Raw genomic sequence first — 22,501 nt, 5'->3', positions numbered from 1 at the left:
ACTCTCTCTCTCTCTCTCTCTCTCTCTCTCTCCCTCTCTCCTCTCTCTCTCTCTCTCTCTCTCTCCTCTTCCCTTCTCTCTCTCTCTCTCTCTCTCCCCTCTCTCTCTCTCTCTCTCTCTCTCTCTCCCACCCCATTATTCTTTGTTATTTCTATTTCTTCACATTTTTTCTGCAGCCTTAGATTCCTGCACTTTGTATCTACTTATTTCATTCCTAAATGACATTTATCACCATAACCCCTGTTTTTGTGAGCATTTTTTGTATTTATTTCTTTCGATGATGAGTTGCAGTTGTTCTTCTGTTATCCAAGGTGTCTTCATAATTATCTTTCTTGCACTAAAGTGACTGTTCAATTTCTACGATTGCCCTTTTCGGAGATCTCGGTGTTCTTCATGTTAACTCTCTACCATGGTATTCATTATCATACTATCTACAACCTTAGAGAACTTCAAACATATCCCATCATTTCCCAGTACTACTTCAGTATCCCAATTTTTTTCCACGGTGATTCTTCCTGACGATTCTCTTAAACTTCAGCCTTCTCTTCTTCATTACTAAATTTTGGTCTAAGTCTGTATCTGCTCCTAGGTACACTTTGCAATCCATTATATGATTTAGGGATCTTGATTTGAACGTGATGTATCCGGGTGGTACCTTCCATTGTCTCCAGACTTTTCCAAGTATGTCACCCCCGCTTGTGATATTTGAGCAGTCTACTTGCTGTTACCAATTGAAGTTTACTGCAGAACTGTATTAGTCTTTCTCCTCTCTCATTTGTACTTCCAAGCCTATATTCTCATGGAACCCTATCTTCTGTTCCTTCTTCTACTATTGTACTCCAATTACCCATGATTGAGACTTTTGTATACCCTCTACACAGCGAATTACATGGTCAACAGCCGCATAACATTCTCTATCCCTCTCATCTTCAGCTTTTAACATCAGCAAGTAAACCTGAACTAATGTTGTTGGAATTACTTTTCGATGCTAATGGACCATTTCTGTCATGAAATTTTGCAAGGTAGCTCACTCTTAGCCCTACCTTCCTATTCATAACAAATGCTACTCCAATTATACCATTTTCTACTGCTGTAGATATTATCCTGTATCATCCGATCAGTAATTCGTATCTTCTTTCCATTCCACTTCACCATTCCCTACTGTATTCGTATCTTCTTTCCATTCCACTTCACCATTCCCTACTGTATGTAGAGTGAGTCTTCGCATTTCCTTTTCCAGATTTTCTAATTTTCCTACCACATTCAGAAGTCTGACATTTCACACTCTGACTCATAGAATGTTACTATTTTGTTAATTTTTTTTCCTCAGACTTTTTCATGTGGACATCTCCCCATTGACAGTCTCCTCCTAGAAATCTGAATAGGGGACTACTCTGGACTCTGTTGCTAATGGAGAGATCATGACACTTTTTGAGCACAAGCCACATTTCCTATGGTTCACATTGTCTGTAATGCTGTGGTTTCCATTGCCTTCTGCATCCTCATGCCATTGATCATTGCTATTTTTTCCATCTTGCAGGATGAGTTTCGCACCCCAAGGATAAGGGGGTGCCATGAGCCTCTTCCACTCTTCTTTCCTCTTTGATAGTACTTGTCAGAACAAGGGTCATTCCTTATACTGGAAAAATTCAGTAGCCATTGCTAATGATATTATGAAAAATTTAAGTAGTGGTTGGGATCTAAGCTGGAACCCAGGACAATTTTGATTATTACTCACAGGTATTACCCATAGACGATAGTGAGCAGGTTATACTATAGAAAATATTCGCCTGTACTTCCATGAGCTATGTGATAGTAATGAAGCACATATGAACATTATTGCAGACTACCTGCATCCCTTCATGCTTGATGTCTGCCCCAACAGCAATGGCATATTCAAGCAGGGTAACTGTCTGTGTCCCAAGGCCAGAATCAATCTACAGTGACTTGAGAATATGACAGACCTATACTTCCAGTTAGTGAGAATTTCTAAATTACATGCGCAACTAATATTCTATGTTGTTTGGGAAAGGCATCTATTCCGAAGAAATACAAATATCCATATAAGTGCAGATACAGTTCTAGCTGAATTGTTAACATGTGACTAATTTCACATGATAATGATTGAAAGAAATTTTGACAAAAGAAGATAAAAATAAGAAATATTTAATGAATTTTGAAATAAACAAACTGAATTGGTTATAATTTTGGATAGCAAATTACATAAGAATGGTTACCAGCTCACTATGTGAGCAAAAATAACTATATGATTATTAATTGTTTATTAACTGTATTTTTAAACTAATCACTGAATTGTAATTGGACAAGAATGGGACCAAAAGCACTGGCTGAAGCTCAGATTTAAAAACATGTTAATACCACGACTTAATGAGAAAAGTCGGCAAAATAATTTGTACTAAACACTTGTACATAAAAGTTAATAGTTTGCAAAACAGTTCCTGTAATGATTAGTGTTACGTTACTCACTGTAGCGCTAACCGTTCCTAATTTTAGAAATGCAAATATTCATAAATAGTTGTTCTCTATTGTAGTAAGTTACTTCTAGGTAATTCATAGTCTTTCATTTAGCAAAGAATGAGTAATTTTGCATAACACTGTTACGTAATTTGCAAATGTGGACAGAGTTCGCAGTGCACACAAAAACTTGAAATGTATTATTCTGAAGTAATATCGTATCAACATTCTTTTAAATTATCCTTTTTCTCTTAGCCATTATTCTTAAATGTGTTGTTCTACCAAGTAGCAAAATTCACCACAGTTAAATGACAGCTTTAGACAGTTCTCAGTTTTGTAAGTTACACGTTTTTATGTTAGGTATTGAAAGTAAATAAGCTCTTCACTTTCAATACTTTACTGTTCTTTCACTTGTGGTATTCTAAGAGTGAATAATGGTGATTGTATAGGACCATATTAGATAAATGATTGAGGTAAAGTTCATTTACACTATAACAGTTGCTGCACTAAACACTCTGTTATTCAGTTAAGAAGACCTACTATACTAGCTAGCCTTGTAAATCTAAAGATGAAATGGTTGGATCTTACTTCGATGAGTTTCTGCTAGTGCAAGGTAAGAAATTATTCATCAGCAATGTATGACAAAGCCACGTAATATACCTGGCCACATATTATAGATCTTGCAGTTTATTCCTTCTGCATCTGCACTTGACCACTTGTCACTAGGAACCCTCTCTGCCAACTGCTTCTGCATGACTCTGTGTTTTAATTCTTCGACATTTAATTATATGACAACAGTAATAACTAGTAAAAGGTAATTGTGACAGAAATTGCTTTACAATTACATTATGATTACAGAATCAACTACGCAAGAAAATAGTGAAATGCAAAAGTGCTATGTCGTCGATAGGTACACAACCAAAAGGTACAGAGCTTTGTTAGCTTTCAGAATAAACTTCCGTTTTCAAGCTTGTAGGTAAAATATGTGCACAAACACACATAAGCTCGCTCGCTCACATGCACACATCTATCTCCCTATTTCCTAAACCTACCAAAGCTCTGTACCTGTTGATTATGTACCTATTGATGACACTGCTCTTCTGCCTTTGGGTGAGTTGTCTCCTTTATTCCTAAATAATACATAATTCTCAATCAGAACTTTCCGTACATTGTTATGCGAAAAAATTATTAGGCACTGTTTTGCTGTGTTTCAAGGAATGTAATAGTGAACTCTTGCTGAAGTTGTGGCCACAAAATTTGCTTGATCTGAACCTGATGTAACATGTCAGTTGCTACTGAGCACCAGCTCCATGGCCACAAATAATTGACCTGTAATTAACAGGAGTTGCATGACCTCTGCATAAATATCTGGTGCCACATACCTCCAGAAATGCATCATTGACTTGTTGAACCCATGCCACACAGAATCACTGCTGTATTACTTTCCGAAGATGGACTAACACACTATTAAGCATATGGCCTTAATGTTTTGGCTCATAGTTTATTTTTAAATGCAATAATAATATGTGCAATGTGTTAACAGTCTGAAATAATCTCTGTAGACTTGTTAACCAAATTAATACCAACCATGTTCTCGGAATGTCAGATCCCTTAATCGGGCAGGTAGGTTAGAAAATTTAAAAAGGGAAATGGATAGGCTAAAGTTAGATACAGTGGGAATTAGTGAAGTTCGGTGGCAGGAGGAACAAGACTTTTGGTCAGGTGATTACAGGGTTATAAATACAAAATCAAATAGGGGTAATGCAGGAGTAGGTTTAATAATGAATAAAAAAATAGGAGTGCGGGTTAGCTACTACAAACAGCATAGTGAACGCATTATTGTGGCCAAGATAGACACAAAGCCCATGCCTACTACAGTAGTACAAGTTTATATACCAACTAGCTCTGCAGATGATGAAGAAATTGATGAAATGTATGACGAGATAAAAGAAATTATTCAGGTAGTGAAGGGAGACGAAAATTTAATAGTCATGGGTGACTGGAATTCGTCAGTAGGAAAAGTGAGAGAAGGAAACATAGTAGGTGAATATGGATTGGGGGGAAGAAATGAAAGAGGAAGCCGCCTTGTAGAATTTTGCACAGAGCATAACTTAATCATAGTTAACACTTGGTTCAAGAATCATGAAAGAAGGTTGTATACATGGAAGAACCCTGGAGATACTAAAAGGTATCAGATAGATTATATAATGGTAAGACAGAGATTTAGGAACCAGGTTTTAAATTGTAAGACATTTCCAGGGGCAGATGTGGATTCTGACCACAATCTATTGGTTATGAACTGCAGATTGAAACTGAAGAAACTGCAAAAAGGCGGGAATTTAAGGAGATGGGACCTGGATAAACTGAAAGAACCAGAGGTTATACAGAGTTTCAGGGAGAGCATAAGGGAACAATTGATAGGAATGGGGGAAAGAAATACAGTAGAAGAAGAATGGGTAGCTCTGAGGGATGAAGTAGTGAAGGCAGCAGAGGATCAAGTAGGTAAAAAGATGAGGGCTAATAGAAATCCTTGGGTAACAGAAGAAATATTGAACTTAATTGATGAAAGGAGAAAATATAAAAATGCAGTAAATGAAGCGGACAAAAAGGAATACAAACGTCTCAAAAATGAGATCGACAGGAAGTGCAAAATGGCTAAGCAGGGATGGCTAGAGGACAAATGTAAGGATGTAGAGGCTTGTCTCACTAGGGGTAAGATAGATACTGCCTACAGGAAAATTAAAGAGACCTTTGGAGAGAAGAGAACCACTTGTATGAATATCAAGAGCTCAGATGGCAACCCAGTTCTAAGCAAAGAAGGGAAGGCAGAAAGGTGGAAGGAGTATATAGAGGGTTTATACAAGGGCGATGTACTTGAGGACAATATTATGGAAATGGAAGAGGATGTAGATGAAATGGGAGATAAGATACTGCGTGAAGAGTTTGACAGAGCACTGAAAGACCTAAGTCGAAACAAGGCCCCGGGAGTAGACAACATTCCATTAGAACTACTGATGGCCTTGGGAGAGCCAGTCATGACAAAACTCTACCATCTGGCGAGCAAGATGTATGAGACAGGCGAAATACCCACAGACTTCAAGAAGAATATAATAATTCCAATCCCAAAGAAAGCAGGTGTTGACAGATGTGAAAATTACCGAACTATCAGTTTAGTAAGTCACAGCTGCAAAATACTAACGCGAATTCTTTACAGACAAATGGAAAAACTGGTAGAAGCGGACCTCGGGGAAGATAAGTTTGGATTCCGTAGAAATGTTGGAACACGTGAGGCAATACTAACCTTACGACTTATCTTAGAAGAAAGATTAAGGAAGGGCAAACCTACGTTTCTAGCATTTGTAGACTTAGAGAAAGCTTTTGACAACGTTAACTGGAATACTCTCTTTCAAATTCTGAAGGTGGCAGGGGTAAAATACAGGGAGCGAAAGGCAATTTACAATTTGTACAGAAACCAGATGGCAGTTATAAGAGTCGAGGGGCATGAAAGGGAAGCAGTGGTTGGGAAAGGAGTGAGACAGGGTTGTAGCCTCTCCCCGATGTTATTCACTCTGTATATTGAGCAAGCAGTAAAGGAAACAAAAGAAAAATTCGGAGTAGGTATTAAAATTCATGGAGAAGAAGTAAAAACTTTGAGGTTCGCCGATGACATTGTAATTCTGTCAGAAACAGCAAAGGACTTGGAAGAGCAGTTGAACGGAATGGACAGTGTCTTGAAAGGAGGATATAAGATGAACATCAACAAAAGCAAAACGAGGATAATGGAATGTAGTCAAATTAAATCGGGTGATGCTGAGGGGATTAGATTAGGAAATGAGACACTTAAAGTAGCAAAGGAGTTTTGCTGTTTAGGGAGTAAAATAACTGATGATGGTCGAAGTAGAGAGGATATAAAATGTAGACTGGCAATGGCAAGGAAATCGTTTATGAAGAAGAGAAATTTGTTAACATCGAGTATAGATTTAAGTGTCAGGAAGCCGTTTCTGAAAGTATTTGTATGGAGTGTAGCCATGTATGGAAGTGAAACATGGACGATAACCAGTTTGGACAAGAAGAGAATAGAAGCTTTCGAAATGTGGTGCTACAGAAGAATGCTGAAGATAAGGTGAGTAGATCACGTGTCTAATGAGGAGGTATTGAATAGGATTGGGGAGAAGAGAAGTTTGTGGCACAACTTGACTAGAAGAAGGGATCGGTTGGTAGGACATGTTTTGAGGCATCAAGGGATCACAAATTTAGCATTGGAGGGCAGCGTGGAGGGTAAAAATCGTAGAGGGAGACCAAGAGATCAATACACTAAGCAGATTCAGAAGGATGTAGGTTGCAGTAGGTACTGGGAGATGAAGAAGCTTGCACAGGATAGAGTAGCATGGAGAGCTGCATCAAACCTGCCTCAGGACTGGAGACCACAACAACAACAACCGTGTTCTTGATTGTAGATTATATATAAATTACAAACTTTATATGTGATAAGAGTTCAAAAGCAATAAAAATTGCTTGATGGCAGTAATGGGATCCTTGCTAAACTGGAACCTCTTCTAACATTTGTTGTCGAATTGTTAGGGGACTCACTTCAGAAAAATATTTACAGAATCCAGATTTATTTGGTGACTCCTGTTGTATTGCACCAAACCCTGTAGAACATCTGTTCAGCGTGCATAGGAGCCTGAGGATGGCACCATTGAAGTGCAGAAACAGGTAGCTTAAAGAAAAATAAATAAAGACTGATTGAAATACAACTGTTTGATTTTTGCTCTACTTACTCGTCCAATATTAGTTTGTCAAAACATGTTGGAGCAACAGAGTATTCCATGTGATTGGAAATGTGTTTCTGCTGTTCAGATTTGTTTGGAAAATGATTGCTAAATGCACAAAGATAGAAACCACCAGTACTGCTGTTAATTTGTTTTTGACATGTGAAAAATATTTTGTGCTCGCATGTAATGAATTATTCTAGAATCTGAGCAACTTCTCTCTAGATACTGGCTTGAATACTGCTAGTCACTATTGTGACTATCTCTCTCTTCATGGAATTTAAAAGGTTGTAGACAGACTTGAAACAATCTGATGCATGGCTCTATACATCATACTAGGTGTTATAAGGCTGTATTGAACTCGGTATATATACTAAATCAAACACTGGTAAATCCGGGATGGATTTACTACCATTCACCTTCTTATTTGCACAGGCTGTTCACAAACTTTAGACACAATTAATGTTAACTTCATTTTTCCAGTTGAAGAAGTTATAATTTCAGGCCTTAGTGGTATATATTCATATGTTTACTTTCCTTTACTCTGGTTGTTGTCTTTTTGTTCTGTTATGTTTGCCAGAGGAAGGGACTTCAGCTATTGGTTTCCCTCTGCAGATTTAAATCCTGTACTTAATTTAAAATATTTGTCTTATTACTTAGGAACTGAGTTCCATTGATTTTGAGAAGCTAGAAGATGCTTTAGACAGCATTGGAAAAGAAAAGAAGAAGTTGCTCGTAGAAAAGGAGGAACTTGATGACCTCAAGGAAGAACTGGCTGAGTATCAAGAGGTAAATTAACCATTTTGCTGCTTAATGTTACTTTTGTAGCTTATTTTGGTGGTATAATACTATAGCTTGCAACTAAATTCAATTTGTAACTCTGAAAAGTGCTAATAAATTACAGAAATCTTCAGATTATAGGGGGTTATTGCGGATCTGAGACTGCACAGACAATCAGAAAACATGTATAATCCTAAATACATGTTTTGCAAGAAACTGCTATTTATTGTATTTACAAAACATACTATATGGTACATATAAACGTTCACTGCTTTACTTTGGCATTACTCACCAGAAACAACAATTTATTTACAAAATTACACCTAAAACACAATGTATTTAGCATCATTTGCTTACCATTCGCTTCCAGGAAGTAATCTATTTTTTTCTGTTTGTTTTTCATTCACTTTTTTCATGGTGATGTTTCCCACTTTCTGGAGAGTAAAAACATTGGGAAAGTCAAACAAATTTTGTCCTGCATACTCTAATATATTAGCGTATTTCATTGTGTCATTTATGTGGTAAAATGTTACTTATATAATAGTATGTTCTAAATGCAAATATTCATTACAATTATAACAGAAGACTTATAGCATCAAAAATCACCAAAATATGCATGGGTAACTTACAGACTGGATAATTGACACATGGATAATCAGCAACTTGCTGCACTTCTCGATAATAAAATAGCATAAAAGAGTGAATATTTGTTTTATATTTTCATTATGTCTTCTCTCCCGTAAATTAAATTTTAAGCACCTGACACTAAGAGACACTCTGCTTACTTATTACTGCCAAATTACTCCAAAGAGATTGAAAGGTTTTTTGAAATAGGAAGCTTTGCAGACTCTGATAAAAATAATTTTTTAGTTTAGTTTATTTTACTTTCGTGGAAACACAGTGCTAGACCAATAAAGCTCCACAGTGTTTTATTGTGTGTGTTCATTTTTGTCATATTTACATACTTCCTGAGCAAATCATCATTCAGTAAACCGGCTATCAACTTGAATTAAAGTTTGATAATGATTATTCATTTAAAAAACTTGGGACACAGTTGTACAGGTATGAATTAGCGTGTGTGTGTGTGTGTGTGTGTGTGTGTGTGTGTGTGTGTTTTCCTTCATCTGTTGAAGGACATTGTCTGATAGCTAAGAAACATCCACCAGTCTACTTTCAAACGTGCCTGTCCGTGCTCAACACCACCTCTAATTGGTGAGTAGCAACCTGTTGTAATTCATATTGCAACAACAGCTCCACTGGTTTCTTGCTTAAGATCGCAGTGTGCATGTGACTTTTTCAGAAAGGCAACTATCTCATTCCATCTTCTGCAAAGGGAGAGTACTCTTTCCTAAATACCACACTCATTCTGCAATCTTCTGCAGCAAGAAACCCATTAAGATTTTATTGCATTGACTCATTGCAACAACTTTCATAGACATTAACCATACTGTAATTCCATCCCAGTTTCCTCATTGTTTAACAGTTCTTGAGATGATATGTAACACTGTGGGGCAGGACAAGAGCACCTGCAGTCACTTTCTTGAAATGAACAGTTGTAGAAGAGCCAGTGTGCGGACAACTGGAAACAGATTATTAAAATTGGTAACATGTCAGATTTTTTTCTGTAAGTAGAAAGTGATATATTGGCTATCATAAATATAAGTGGAGGATGTGTAGGGGATGGAGGGGATCATTCAGATGTTACAGTTCCTGGATTGGGAGAGGCACAAGTGACAGAGAGAAGAGGAATTATGAACAGAGTTCAGAAAAAAATCTTAACTAAAATTGTCTCTTCACAGACTGGAATTTCTGAGTGATTTTCATTTCTTCTGGTCTTGTTACATTTTGTCATATTTTGGTGCTGTTCTTTGTATGAAGACAGTAATTGAAGTTCCGAAAAGCTACAAACTAAACTTACCTCTCCGTTTCTTCATTTATCAAGCCTATGTAACCTTTGTGCTGTTGAGCAGTTTGGCAAGTACACTTGCTCATAGTGTCCTGCTCACTGATTTTTAGTAGTGACTTAAAATTTGCTATTTTATTGTTATTTAAATGTAATCTCATCACAGAGATTCCTTTCCTTTGTTGACACTTTTATGTCGCAACAAGAATGAGAGCTCTTACTGGTTTGTACAAAGAATTACAGGCTTTGATGTACTATTTATGCATGTTTTGCATATCATTTTCTTGTGACAAGTGACACCTGAAACATGTGTAAACCTAACCTTCAAATATCTACTGTTCATTCTTTGCTATAATATGGATAAGTAATTGAAAGTGGATGTATGGAGTATGGTATGCCCACTAGACTCAGTTGTAAGAAGAGTAAGGCCCAAATATCCATCTGCCTAACAATGTGTAATTTTTTTGTGTGTTTTCGTGAATCACTTTATTAATGCTCTGCTAGTTCATATAAGTAAGTGTCACCAATTTCCTTGCTCATTCTTATCCAGTTAAGTTAGTTAATCACTTCTAATTACCTCAGTGTTAACTGAACATTAACTTCTAACATTAGTCTCTTCATTCCTTGAGTATAAAATAGACAATTATGAAATAGAAAGAAAATTATGTATGTCTACATACATACTCCATAAGCTACCATATGATATGTGGCAGAGGTCACCTTGTACCACTACCAGTTGTTTCCTTTCCTCTTTGACTTACAAATGGAGTGAGGGAAAAACGGCCATCTATATGCCTCCGTACAAGCCCTAACTTCTCTTACTCTGTTTTCTTGGTCCTTGTGTGAGATGTATGTTGGCGATGGTAGGATCATTCTGCAGTCAGCTGCAAATGCCAGTTCTCTACAGTTTCTCAATAGTGTTCGCAAAAAGAATGTTGTCTTGAGTTCACAAAGCATCTGTATAATGCTTTCGTGTTGAATGCATGTACTGGTAACAAATACAGCAATACAGTTCTGAATTACCTCAATGTCTTCCTTCAATCCAAGAGATCCCAAACACTCAAGTAGTGCTCAGGAATGGGTCAAGCTTGTGTTCTAGTGCATTAACTTACATTTTTCTATGTTAAGAGCTCTACCAAAGCCGCTGAAATTTTGAACTTAATATATGCATTTCAGGTTGGCAGCATAACAATTTAACAAGTAAAGAATGAAAAGCGTGAGGCACTAGGCTTGCGGCACAAACCATTCCCAGCTCAGTAACCGCTTTCGGTTGTCAACTTTGCTTTGAGTGTACATAAAAAAACGTGTTGTTGGTTTCTACGTGCTTATATTGTTCGATGCTTGAGAAAATTATGATATGTGAAAAATGCTACAGAAGTGTTTATTCACCCAGTGACAGTCTTTTCCATCGATGTGTATCGCTAAACAGCAAGGCACTGGAGTTAATGTGGAGAACTCATGAGTTTTACGAGCAGGTGAAAGTATCTTGACATCTATCAGTTCCTGCAAATGAAGTAGTGGGACGCACATCAAAAACTCGTGGAATTAGTGCAAGAACAGTATTGAGTAACAGTGTTACTGCAAAAGTTGAGAGATTTAGACGTGAGCCATAATGATTCTGTGGCATCTGGATCATATAATGTATTTTTAGTGACTCCTGGAAAGAAGAAAAAGCAGCCACACACTCACATACTTGGTATTCCTTCTGGTCCAATGTTATTTGCAGGCGTATTTATGCTTATTATAGCAAGGAAGAGTATGCTGCCATAGCAAAGTTACTAATGTCGCTAAAAGAAAGTTAACTTTTCAGGAGCAGGAGAAGTGTCAAAACATTTTGCTCAAAAGTTTGGGTTTGCATTACAAAGTGCTAGATGGACGCAAAGTCCTGTTAAAAAAGGCACATACTGTAACAGCTCAATGCATATTCTTGCACAGAATTGTGGACGAGGACGTTCATTCCATAATACAGCTAGACAAAACATGTGTTAATGCCAGGAAGCTGTCAGTCAATGATGGCTGGATGACAATCCAAGAAGTAGTGTTCGTCAGCTGACAGAAAGATTGTGGTCCGTGCAGGTTCCTCCAGTGGTTTTGTTCCTGATGCACTTTAGTTTTTTGGTCCAAAAAGACAGGCGATTATCATGAAGGAAAACGTAGATCATACATGATTTGTTGAGTGGTTCAGGAACCTTTTCTATCCCTGCAACAACTGTAATGAACAACACTCCATACTGAATGAAGCCCCAACCACAAAGGACTGCAAAGAAGTTATGGTGCATTGGTTACAGGCATGAAAGATTGCTGCGGATACGAGCATGATGAAGCTTCTGCTATATTCGCTTGTTAGAGAAAATAAGGCATGTAGCATCATAATACTGTAATAAGGCTGCCACTATATCACTGCCATTTCAGCCTCTTTGAGTTTGTATGGAGTCATGTGAAGACATTCATGAGAAACAATAATAAGTCTTTTACAATAACAAATAACAGAGATGGGAAGGCAGTTGTGTGAAGCTCTTGCAACTGTGGATGCTGCCTCATGGAGGAAAAAAGGTAATCACATTGAAAAACATATTTGAGCAGCGCAGTCAGTGGAAGATATCGTTATTGACCATGAACAGCTAATGATTTGTCATGTTGATGAGAATGACGAAGATGGTTTTGGTGCTTATTCTGACAAGTGACAATGGGAGTTGGATGGAATTGTGCCATTGTTGCTGTAAATTGTTGAGCGAAAAGCTATGAACATCGGTTATTTATTGCATCTTCGACATAATAAAACATACAGGGAGAAGTTATTATCTCGGTATTATTTATTTTGTAAACTATGTACCATATTGTTTTCAAGTTATCAGTCATCATCAAATGCTTTTGTCCTGTATTTGTTATCAAAAGTGTGCTTTGTTGTACTTATAGCTACAGTATTACACAGTGTTTATTTGCTGTCATTATGGTAGCAACTCAAAAATGAATTGTTATTGCTCAGATCTTACATTTACGGGGTGGAATGGAAACCCATATTGTCTGCAACATCACTATTGCAGTATAACGAACCTAACTTGATAACATAAACTGTTGTGCAATGTTTTTCTGGTGCAAGTGTAGGTGTCATTCATCACACGAGTTAGAAATTTTGTCTAAGTCATCCTATATCCTCCAGTAGTCACCCAATGAATACACTTTCCCGTACACTAAAGTCTCATCAGCAAAGAATTGCAGACAGCCATTCACCGTGTCTGTCAGATCATTTATGTGTGTAGAGAGCCGTAGCATTCCAATCGTGCTTCCCTGGCACACTCCTGACAATACCCTTGTCTCTGATGAATGTTTGCCATCAAGAGCAACATACTGGTTTGTATCACTTAAAAATTCTGTGAACCACTCACATATCTGGTAATATATTCTGTACGCTCAGACTTTCGTTAACAGTCTGCAGTGGGTCATCGTGTCAAACAGTCTCTGTAAATCTAGGAGTATGGCATCTATCAGCTGCTCTTGATCCATAGGGCTCAGGATATCATGTGAGAAAAGAGTAAGAAGAGGTTCACATGGGGAGTGCTTTCTAAATCTGTGCTGATTTGTGGGTAGAAACTTTTCTACATTGAAGAAATTCATTATATTCGAACTCTGAATATTCTCAAGAAGTCTGCAGCAAACCGTCACTAAGGATATTTGCTTGTAATTTTGTAGGTCCATTCATTTATCCTTCTTATACACAGGAGTTACCTGCACTTTTTTCCGATAACTTAGGGCTTTGTGCTGGGTGAGAGATTCATAATAAATGTGAACTGACTGAGTGATTATTGCCAAAGAGTAATATCTGTAAAATTGAGTTGAGATTCCATCCAGTCCTGACGACTTATTTATTTTCAACTCTTTCAGTTGTTTCTCAATGCCAGGGATGCATACTACTATGTTCTTCATACAAGAGTCTCAGCGATAGTCAGATGACAGTATGTCTGTATGATCCTCTTAAATAGATGATTTCTTAAATTTAAAATTTAAAACTATTACTTTTTTGTTCGCTGTCTTCTATTGCCATATCAGACTGGTTGACCAGTTACTGAATACAGGCCTTTGACACGCATAGCGATTTACCTAGAACCAGAATTTTCTCAGGTCATCAGTCAAATCACACACTAAGGTTTTGTAGTACAAGTTTTTGTTTGCTTTTTGATTCAAACTTTTTAAAGACGCATGAATTTTTGTCTTTGACATGTCTGTGCTGTTTTTTAACTGAGATTGCAACAATCTCTGTGTTCTCATTTTCCGCATTTAGTCATTAAACCAAGGTAGATCTTTGCCAGACTTAGTCCAATTGCTCAGTACGTACTTCTCCACAGTGTGATTTAAAATCATTTTACTTAAAACTTTGCCTATAATTGCTCTATGTCCACAATACTGGAACCTAATCCATTCATTGTCTAGGATTCTAACAATCATGTTTCTGCACTTTCCAGCATAAAAACTTTCCTAGGCTTCTTGATGGATTTATTAACATTAGTAACCATCATCACTGTGATATCACTAATCCCTGTGTCTATATTCACACTGTCAGTAATGTGAGGCCTGTTTTTAGCTACAAGATCTAAAATATTCCCATCACTTGTGGTTTGTTGAATGAGCTGCTCCAGAATGTTTTCGAGAAATGTGTTCAGATTTACTTAACAAGACTGTCTGTCCTTACTACCTGCGATGATGTCGTAGACACCACAACCTATAGTCAGTCAGTTGAATCCACATTCCGCTAATGTTGCATGATCAGGTTACTTCTAAGATACAGAGAGTAGACTGTCTTTGTACAATTCTATAACTGTTTGAACAGAATCAGGTGGCTGGTAAAGAAAAAAAGAAAAGATAAAGGTCAAAAAAAAAGTCTGATTATTAACCTGAGTTCACCTCAGCCGATTAACATCAGTTGACCTAGGCCGGTTCCTGATTTCCAGATACTTCGCTGTCACTCTCAATTTAGATCTTGATAGACACAGTATTTTTGTCGATTGGCATGAACACTCCCAATCCTATGGAGTCTAACCTTGTCAGTGTACATTCCATTCCTTATTAAATATTTTGGAGCTTTCTACTCCATCCAGTTCTCCTTTCTGAGTAAAATTTGAACTCGGCGGTTTTCCTGGAAAGTGATAAATTTAGGGGCCAAATGTATCGGCAATTTACTGTTAATATTTTGATATTTGAAGTGTCCTTACTCGGTAAGTGATTTGATTTCCTTCTCTACATATTGACTGTCAAGCATTCCTCAGGGGCCTGAGACTGTTACCTAGCCTCAAAAAACATGAGCACTCCACAAGTACTCTGTTTCTCAAGCAGCTGAGCCTCTATGTGGTGCACCCCTGATCTATCAATGGAAACCCTACAATTCTCCACCCCATAATGCAGGTCCAGAAAGCTGCAGCCAAGACCATCACAGAATTGATGGAGTCCCTGGTTGAGACTCTCCACTAGGCTTCAAACCAAAGGGCTGCAATAAATTCTGGGCACAATACTGCAAATTGTAAGCTCTGCTTTCACCCTTAAGGGAGACCAACAGTCTTCACCACTCCTACCAGCTTCCCATATGAACTGAGAATGGCTTCAGAATACAGGTGACTGGTGTCATTGGTGCCAACATAAGCAAGCTTGTGCAACACACGAGTGTGTCTACCACTGCTACACCCCAAGACACAGCTTGCGGACAACTGCCTTTGGTCAACATTCCCAGCAGTTCACGAACTACAGCCAATTACTCATGTTTCCGCACACGGCATGCACACTCCCTGTCAATCCTACCACAAAGTGTCGGAGGTAAAAATGTAGATAAAAACAAGCCTTCCTGCCTTTTAGAGAATGATTTGCACTACCAGACTTGTTAAAAACATGAACACAAGTTGCTAGAATATGAGGAACATGACACTGGCACTAGTTCACTTCTCACTGGCAGAGAAACAAATGTAAGTAGATAAGAGTAATTAAAGTGACACTAGTAACTACTGCAGCAGAAAATTGCTCTACAAATTTACCTCACTTCACACAAATGATCAAAAAAGCCTCAGACTCTTACAACAAAATAAATAGCACTACAAAAAATGATAAATAAACACTGTTCACTTCTTGAAAGATGGCTTAATTGTTACCTGTAGCTTGAGTGGTCTATGCATTTGCTCTGTGTTATTTGTGTACTCCAGTGCATCATACAGTATATTGTTTCAGGAGCATCAGGATGTAACAGTCTTGAGGCAGTTTGAATGCTTTTCTGTGTTTTAGGTATCTACGAACAGTTGTTTCTTGCAGTCTTTAACCATTTGTGCATTCTGTTGTGTAGCAATGACATTGTTTTGGTTACCTTACCTCTCAAGGTGCAATGATATACATTATGTAACTGCTGTTGTTGTTGATGTTATCATTATTATTTTGAGCTTTTTAAATTTCCAGGATGTTGATGAACTGCGACAAGTAGTAAAGTCAGCCCATGTGTCAAAAGCGGAGCTTAAAGAAACTAAAGCTGCAAAACGCCTTTTCAATAAAGTAAATAACATGATCAACAAAATGGACTGCGTGCTGCAGGAACTTGAACGTGAAGAACAAAAACTCAAAAAAGATCTCGAAGCTAAAGAAGAGTTGGAGGAAAAGGAATCAAAACAAAAAACGTGAGTTGCAGGTTCAGAACTTTTTTTGTCGTAGTCACCATAAATCAGATAATAAATGTAAATCTTAATATTTTTCATATTTTGCCTAACCCTTTATAAAACAGACACTGTAAGAATAGTCTAAAATTTACGTGACATTGAAATAGCTGTAAAACTATCAATTATGTTGTTTTAACAATCCTAATCTGAATGACAGTATTGTTCATTTATCCTGTAGGATCATAACAACACTCTTCTCTTAGAAACCTATGTGTGAACTAAAGATTGCTACTGTCCAGATTCAGCATGTTTTTTCAAGTTTGCTGCTTTCAGTTGGGAAAATTGTACACAAATGTGGGTTATAACTGTCTCAAGTTGATAGTTTTATGTTTTATTCATAATAGTAATCTTTGAACTTGTTTGTGTGGCAACTCTGTGGTGGTGATTCGTAGAAATAAATCCTGCCTTCCTATCCTTTTTTTCTTGTTGTAGAATGTTTAAAACATTGTTGCTGTGGTCTCAAATTGTTCCCTGTTTGTGTTACTAGTTTCTTATTCTTGTAAATCTATTTATTCCATCTTTATTCTCAAAACTGGTACTCTTAAATTGTTCAAATGTATTTTCTGTATTTGATTTTGCACTGAAACTAACTTATTTATACTTAAACCATGTAAATAGTAAATTGAAAAAGTACACCTGAAAATTGAAATTAAAACTTAATTAATAAAATTTAAGACCCAACAGTAGTAGAACAGCTAAAAAGAGAAGTATGGTAGGTAGCAAAGGAAAGTCCTGGAATTAATGTAGTCTGACTAGTCTAAATTACTAACTGTTGTATTCATCAGGTTACCTTCCATTCGGAAAGTGGATGCGCTCAGTGACTGTATGTGACTTCTAAATTATAGAGTGCAGCAATCAGTTGTCCTTTTTAGATTTTATTATGCAAATCTGGATTTCAGCTAGTACTACCGTATTTACTCGAATCTAAGCCGCACTTTTTTTCCGGTTTTTGTAATCCAAAAAACAGCCTGCGGCTTAGAATCGAGTGCAAAGTAAGCGGAAGTTCTGAAAAATGTTGGTAAGTGCCACAACAACTAACTTCTGCCATCGAATATATGTAGCGCTACAACAGACATGTTTTGCAGGCACAAAGATAAATACTGGCGCCAAAACCTCTTCATCAGTAAATAAATTAAAAAAAAAAAAAGGTGGAAAACGAGCTTTTTTCTCCGCCCCGAGTTTCGACCACTGCACTTTCATACATTATCCAATGAAGTAAATAGAAATTTCATATTGTTCACCTTCTAGCAGCATTTCAATGTACTACGAAAATCCGAGTGGCAAGACTGTTTGGGATGTTTGTCAATATGGGAAACTTTACGTCCTGAATTTTTTCCTACCTGTGAGAAGAGATGGTTGCTACTAGGAACGTTTATGAATTGTGAATCACATGCAGTATTCTCTTCACCATAGGAATAATACGAATATAAACATTTTGCCATGTATTCTTTCGTGTTTGCTGTTGTCTCATTTAAATCCTGTCTGCCTAATAAACTACAAGACTAGAGCGAGAGCACAGCAAACACGGAAGAATACACAAATCATGTCATGTTTATATTCGTATTATTCTTATGCCTAATAGTGATACAGTCAGAAATGAAGCAAGGGAATTGACTAGATTTTTAAATCTAAGATGACTAATTTCTGTGCAGAATATAATGTACTAAAGAGGCGTCTGCAAACATTTTCAAATGGAGAAAAATGTTCGCTAAACTCTCGTTCAGAACATCTTCCGTCATATGCAGTCTATTATTTGGTTCTTGTTGATCATTATCAAAGAAAGCAGCAGTGTAAGTAACCGCGCACAAGAGCAAGCCAAGCCGCGAGCGGCTACAGGCCGTAAACACTCATTATCAGAATGTGACAAACAATGCATGACACAGTACAGTAATGCATTTTCAGCTTAGAGTGACGTAAACACATAACGGCACTTATCAGATCAAAGAAAAATAAGCAATCAATTCAAACCAGACGAAGCACGTGAAGAAGGAATGGTACCCATATAAATACGGATGGAGCGCCTGACGCATAGCAATGGCTACCTGGTAAAGCTTAACTGCTAAGCTTACGACTCGAACCAAACTACTGTAGCTGTATCGTCATTCATTCAACCTCAGTTGTGTCTCGTATCATAATGGACCAATTTAGTTTCGATTTGGAGGTGCGGCCTAAAACTTTTATCTCCCCTTGAATTTCGAGTCTCAAATTTCAGGTGCGGCTTAGAATCGGGAAAATTTTTTTCCTTGATTTCGAGTCTCATTTTTCAGGTGCGGCTTAGATTCGAGTGTGGCTTAGATTCGAGTAAATACGGTAGCCATTCTTAATGTGCTATTTTGTAAGTTTCTGTTGTTTGGGTGTCAGTCACAGTTCTTTGAATACTTTGAATGGTAGTATTCAAAGAATTGTGACTGACACCCAAACAACAGGAACTTACATGCACTGAGAATAAAAAATAGCACATTAAGAATGGCTAGTTACTAGCTGAAATCCGGATTTGCATAATAAAATCTGAAAAGGACGACTGATTGCTGCACTCTGTAATTTATAGCTGTTGTCTTGACATAAAGTATCTGCCTAAAATGTTAACATTATACGTGTTCAAAACTTAGGCTATTTATTGATTGTCTTGATTTTCATAATACAAGGAGAAATTGTCACCATCGTCCTAATAGCACAGCTATGAAATTTAAATCTTCATTTTCACAAATATTTGGCTGTTTCTTTCAAATATGTTGTGATTTCTGAGGTTGTGATTGTGGTAGCACTTGAGAACGTGGCTCTGTTTTGCTGAATGCATATTGGATTTCACATACAGATGGACATGAGGATGTTACAATGTTTGTTGCTTCCAAAACATACCATCTGCCCACCACACTCTCCTTGGCTATCTAGAACCAGCAGCTGACACACCCCCTTTCATTACCATCATACACCACAGTGAGTGTTGAACAATATTGCTGCAGGAAACATTTTAAGTCAATCCCTGCCTTATGTCACTAGTCCTTATCTAGATTTTTACTGTCTGATGGGTAAATGTATACTGTTGTTGCGCATTTGTCCAGTTTTAAAGTCATTTCAAGTGGAGTCAGGCAAACTGCAGTTTAAACATGATAGATGTCCATAAAAAGCAAAAGTATACAGTATTGATTCCTTTGGTTGACAACACACTCCTGCCCTCACTCTTCAGAGTTCTTGGCCAAGGTGGTAAAAGCCCTTCCATAGTGCTGTGCCTCAAGAACTGCTAAACACAGACTGCAGTGTCCTTGTGGGATGCAGGTCATATGTAACAAAACCAACTAATACATAATTAAAAAATTGCAATCACAATTCAATCCAGTTCTCAAACTTTCATTCATCCCACAATGTAGCGACATCTGTCCATATTGTCTCCAAGACGGGTCTTGCCACTTTTATTTTATTCTTGTGATAACAACTACAGTCAGTTTAATATGTTTCATTTTTTAGACATTTAATCCTGGATTAGTTTTCTTATTTTGTCTGAATGTCACCATATTGCTTAAAGCTGATTAAAAGGTGTTAACATTTTTATGCGATATTCTAATATGTGAACAGCGACTGAATTTCTCGTTTGCGACACACTTTGTAAATAATTGCAATCTCTAGTAACCAGACAGAATATTGAATTGTGTCCAGAATCAAATAATGTTTTTTTGAAAAACAAAATTTCTTTCTTTTCAATATTACCTTCACTTAAAAAGCACCATAAATGTTTGTATACGGTATACATACACATATGAGAACTTTTATTGCAAAACTTTTAAGATAAAACAAGTGTTTGTAAGATAATAGAATTTAATGCTATGTCCTCTTATGCTTCACAAAATTTAAGGAGAGCAGTAGATTGTTGTGGCGACTACTCCGTAGTTTCTCATTAGTGCTGTGCGAGACAGATGTCACAACTGTACAAGAAAGATTGATACTGTATCGAGTGCCTTGGCGTATTAAGAAATTGGGAGCCTGTTGGAGCATGAGTATCGTTTGCCCAACCTACCCTTCTCTGCATTATCTCAATAGCCAAAGCTTCACCTGTGAATGGGAGATGACGACTATATCAGTCTCTCAAACAACATAAAAAATGTCAACCTTAGCAGCAATAGTTCATTCGGCGAGAATACGACAACCTTATATTTTTCCAGTGACAAATTTGGGGGAAAACCTCATCTTATAATTGGGTAAAAAAAACCTCTGTGTGTGTGTGTGTGTGTGTGTGTGTGTGTGTTTGTGTGTGTGTGTGTGTGTGTGTGTGTGTGTTCGTGTTCGGCTGGGGGGGGGGGGGGGCAGTTGGTTTACGCTCGCTTTATCTGTGATTGTTTATGGAGTGAACCTTTGTATTGCACATGTATACATTACTTTGTGTGAATCAGTTTGTAATTCTCTAACTGCTCTTGGGACCACAGCGGTTTCCAGTTCTTAATCTAAAAGTGCACTGGCTGAAAATAATAGAAACTAAGCAAGAAAATGGGGAGGGGGGCCTTAAGTAGTCCGCGAATGGCATAATCACAAAAGAATTTCTCTTAACGAGGCACAATGTTTTTCTGTGAAATGTTGTCACAGTCTTATATTCATAAAAGCTTGCATTTTTTTTAAACATTTGTGATATAATAAACTGTTCCTTTTCTCCAGGGAGCAGCTGGTAAGCATAGAAGAATTAATTAGTGCAATCAGGCAGATCCAGAAAGTTCCTGATGATTCATTTATTGAACAAATATCAGAAGTGTTAGCAAAAATTGATGCTGATCGTGATGGTTCACTTCGTGTAGATGATGTGCTTAAGGTTTGTATAAGTTTCTTTAAAATTTGTCCTTTTGTGTTGGTTCTTGATGCAAAATAATGTAAAGATTGACCTTCTTTTTCAGGTGATTGAGTTAGTTGCTGCAGAAAATGTTAAGCTCAACAAAAAGCAGATTGATGAAATTGTAGAATTAATAAAGAAGGAAGAATTAATTGAATTGGAGGAGCAGATGGGGAAAGTGTTAGAGAAAGGTGCCACACGTCGCACAGCAACGCAGGCAGGTGAACCTTGTCCAGATAATGTGAATAAACAATCATGTGAAGTGCCTGCTGCTGCAGTGACAGCATCCAAAGCACCTGGCACAGATAAAAACTGTAAAAAGCTGTAGTATTTAAATTTAAATTCATTTTAATACTTGTAAGTATAATTTATTTTTTAATTTATACGATTCTTATTGTTGGAACAAGTGCAGTGTTCGGCTTTTCATATTATATTTTTTGTATAGATGTAAATAATTGTGTAAGATTTTTCTGTAACTCAGTGCAGTTCACTTTTAACTCTGTATGTCTCCATCAGATATTCATTACAAGAGTGTACCTGAGATAATAGTAAATATTAGAATGGGATCAAGTTCCATCAGCAAGTATTAATAGCTCCTTTGTGAGCACTATGTACCAAATGAACTTACATTAAATTTTTGTGGAAAGTATTTAATTTCAGTGCTATAATGTATTCAATAATGAGTGCTGGCTAAAGTTGTTTAGTTCTTCTTGTTTTAATTGAGTGAATACAGCTGCAGACTTTCACAAGTTGTAAACATTCCAGTCCATTAACCTGATAATTTTCGGTATCTTACTTTCATTCTAACAGAACTTTGCTGGTGTAAGGAGCAGGGAAAATTTAATAAAAAGGTCACATGTGATGTATATATGGTATAACAGTTAATGTTTCTGCAATTTTTATTTACTTTGTAGATCAAAGGTGTGGTTTTTTCCCCTAAATATACTATTGACTCCCTGAACATAGGCAAAATAGCTTTGGTGGATACATCAGAGTATTTGTCTTGACAAATTTATGTATATGTAAATATCATACTTGGAACAGGCTGAAAGAGGGAAGATATTTCTGTGTTACA

General features: G+C 37.1%; 1 protein-coding gene across 1 annotated transcript in view; it reads left to right on the top strand.

Moving 5' to 3' along the window:
* The window catches only part of LOC124616038 (mitochondrial proton/calcium exchanger protein), a 97,091-nt gene extending 75,011 nt beyond the window's left edge, over positions 1-22,080 (top strand). Inside the window, exons 9-12 of the mRNA XM_047144268.1 lie at positions 7,908-8,036; positions 16,360-16,574; positions 21,258-21,408; positions 21,491-22,080. Coding sequence (XP_047000224.1) covers positions 7,908-8,036; positions 16,360-16,574; positions 21,258-21,408; positions 21,491-21,754 — 759 coding nt within the window. The 3' untranslated portion in view covers positions 21,755-22,080. The remainder of the gene's footprint in view (positions 1-7,907; positions 8,037-16,359; positions 16,575-21,257; positions 21,409-21,490) is intronic.
* Positions 22,081-22,501: the final 421 nt, after the last annotated feature.

This window comes from Schistocerca americana, chromosome 1 (assembly GCF_021461395.2).
Source record: "Schistocerca americana isolate TAMUIC-IGC-003095 chromosome 1, iqSchAmer2.1, whole genome shotgun sequence".
Lineage (NCBI taxonomy): Eukaryota > Metazoa > Arthropoda > Insecta > Orthoptera > Acrididae > Schistocerca > Schistocerca americana.
This window is presented reverse-complemented; position numbering and strand designations above follow the sequence as displayed.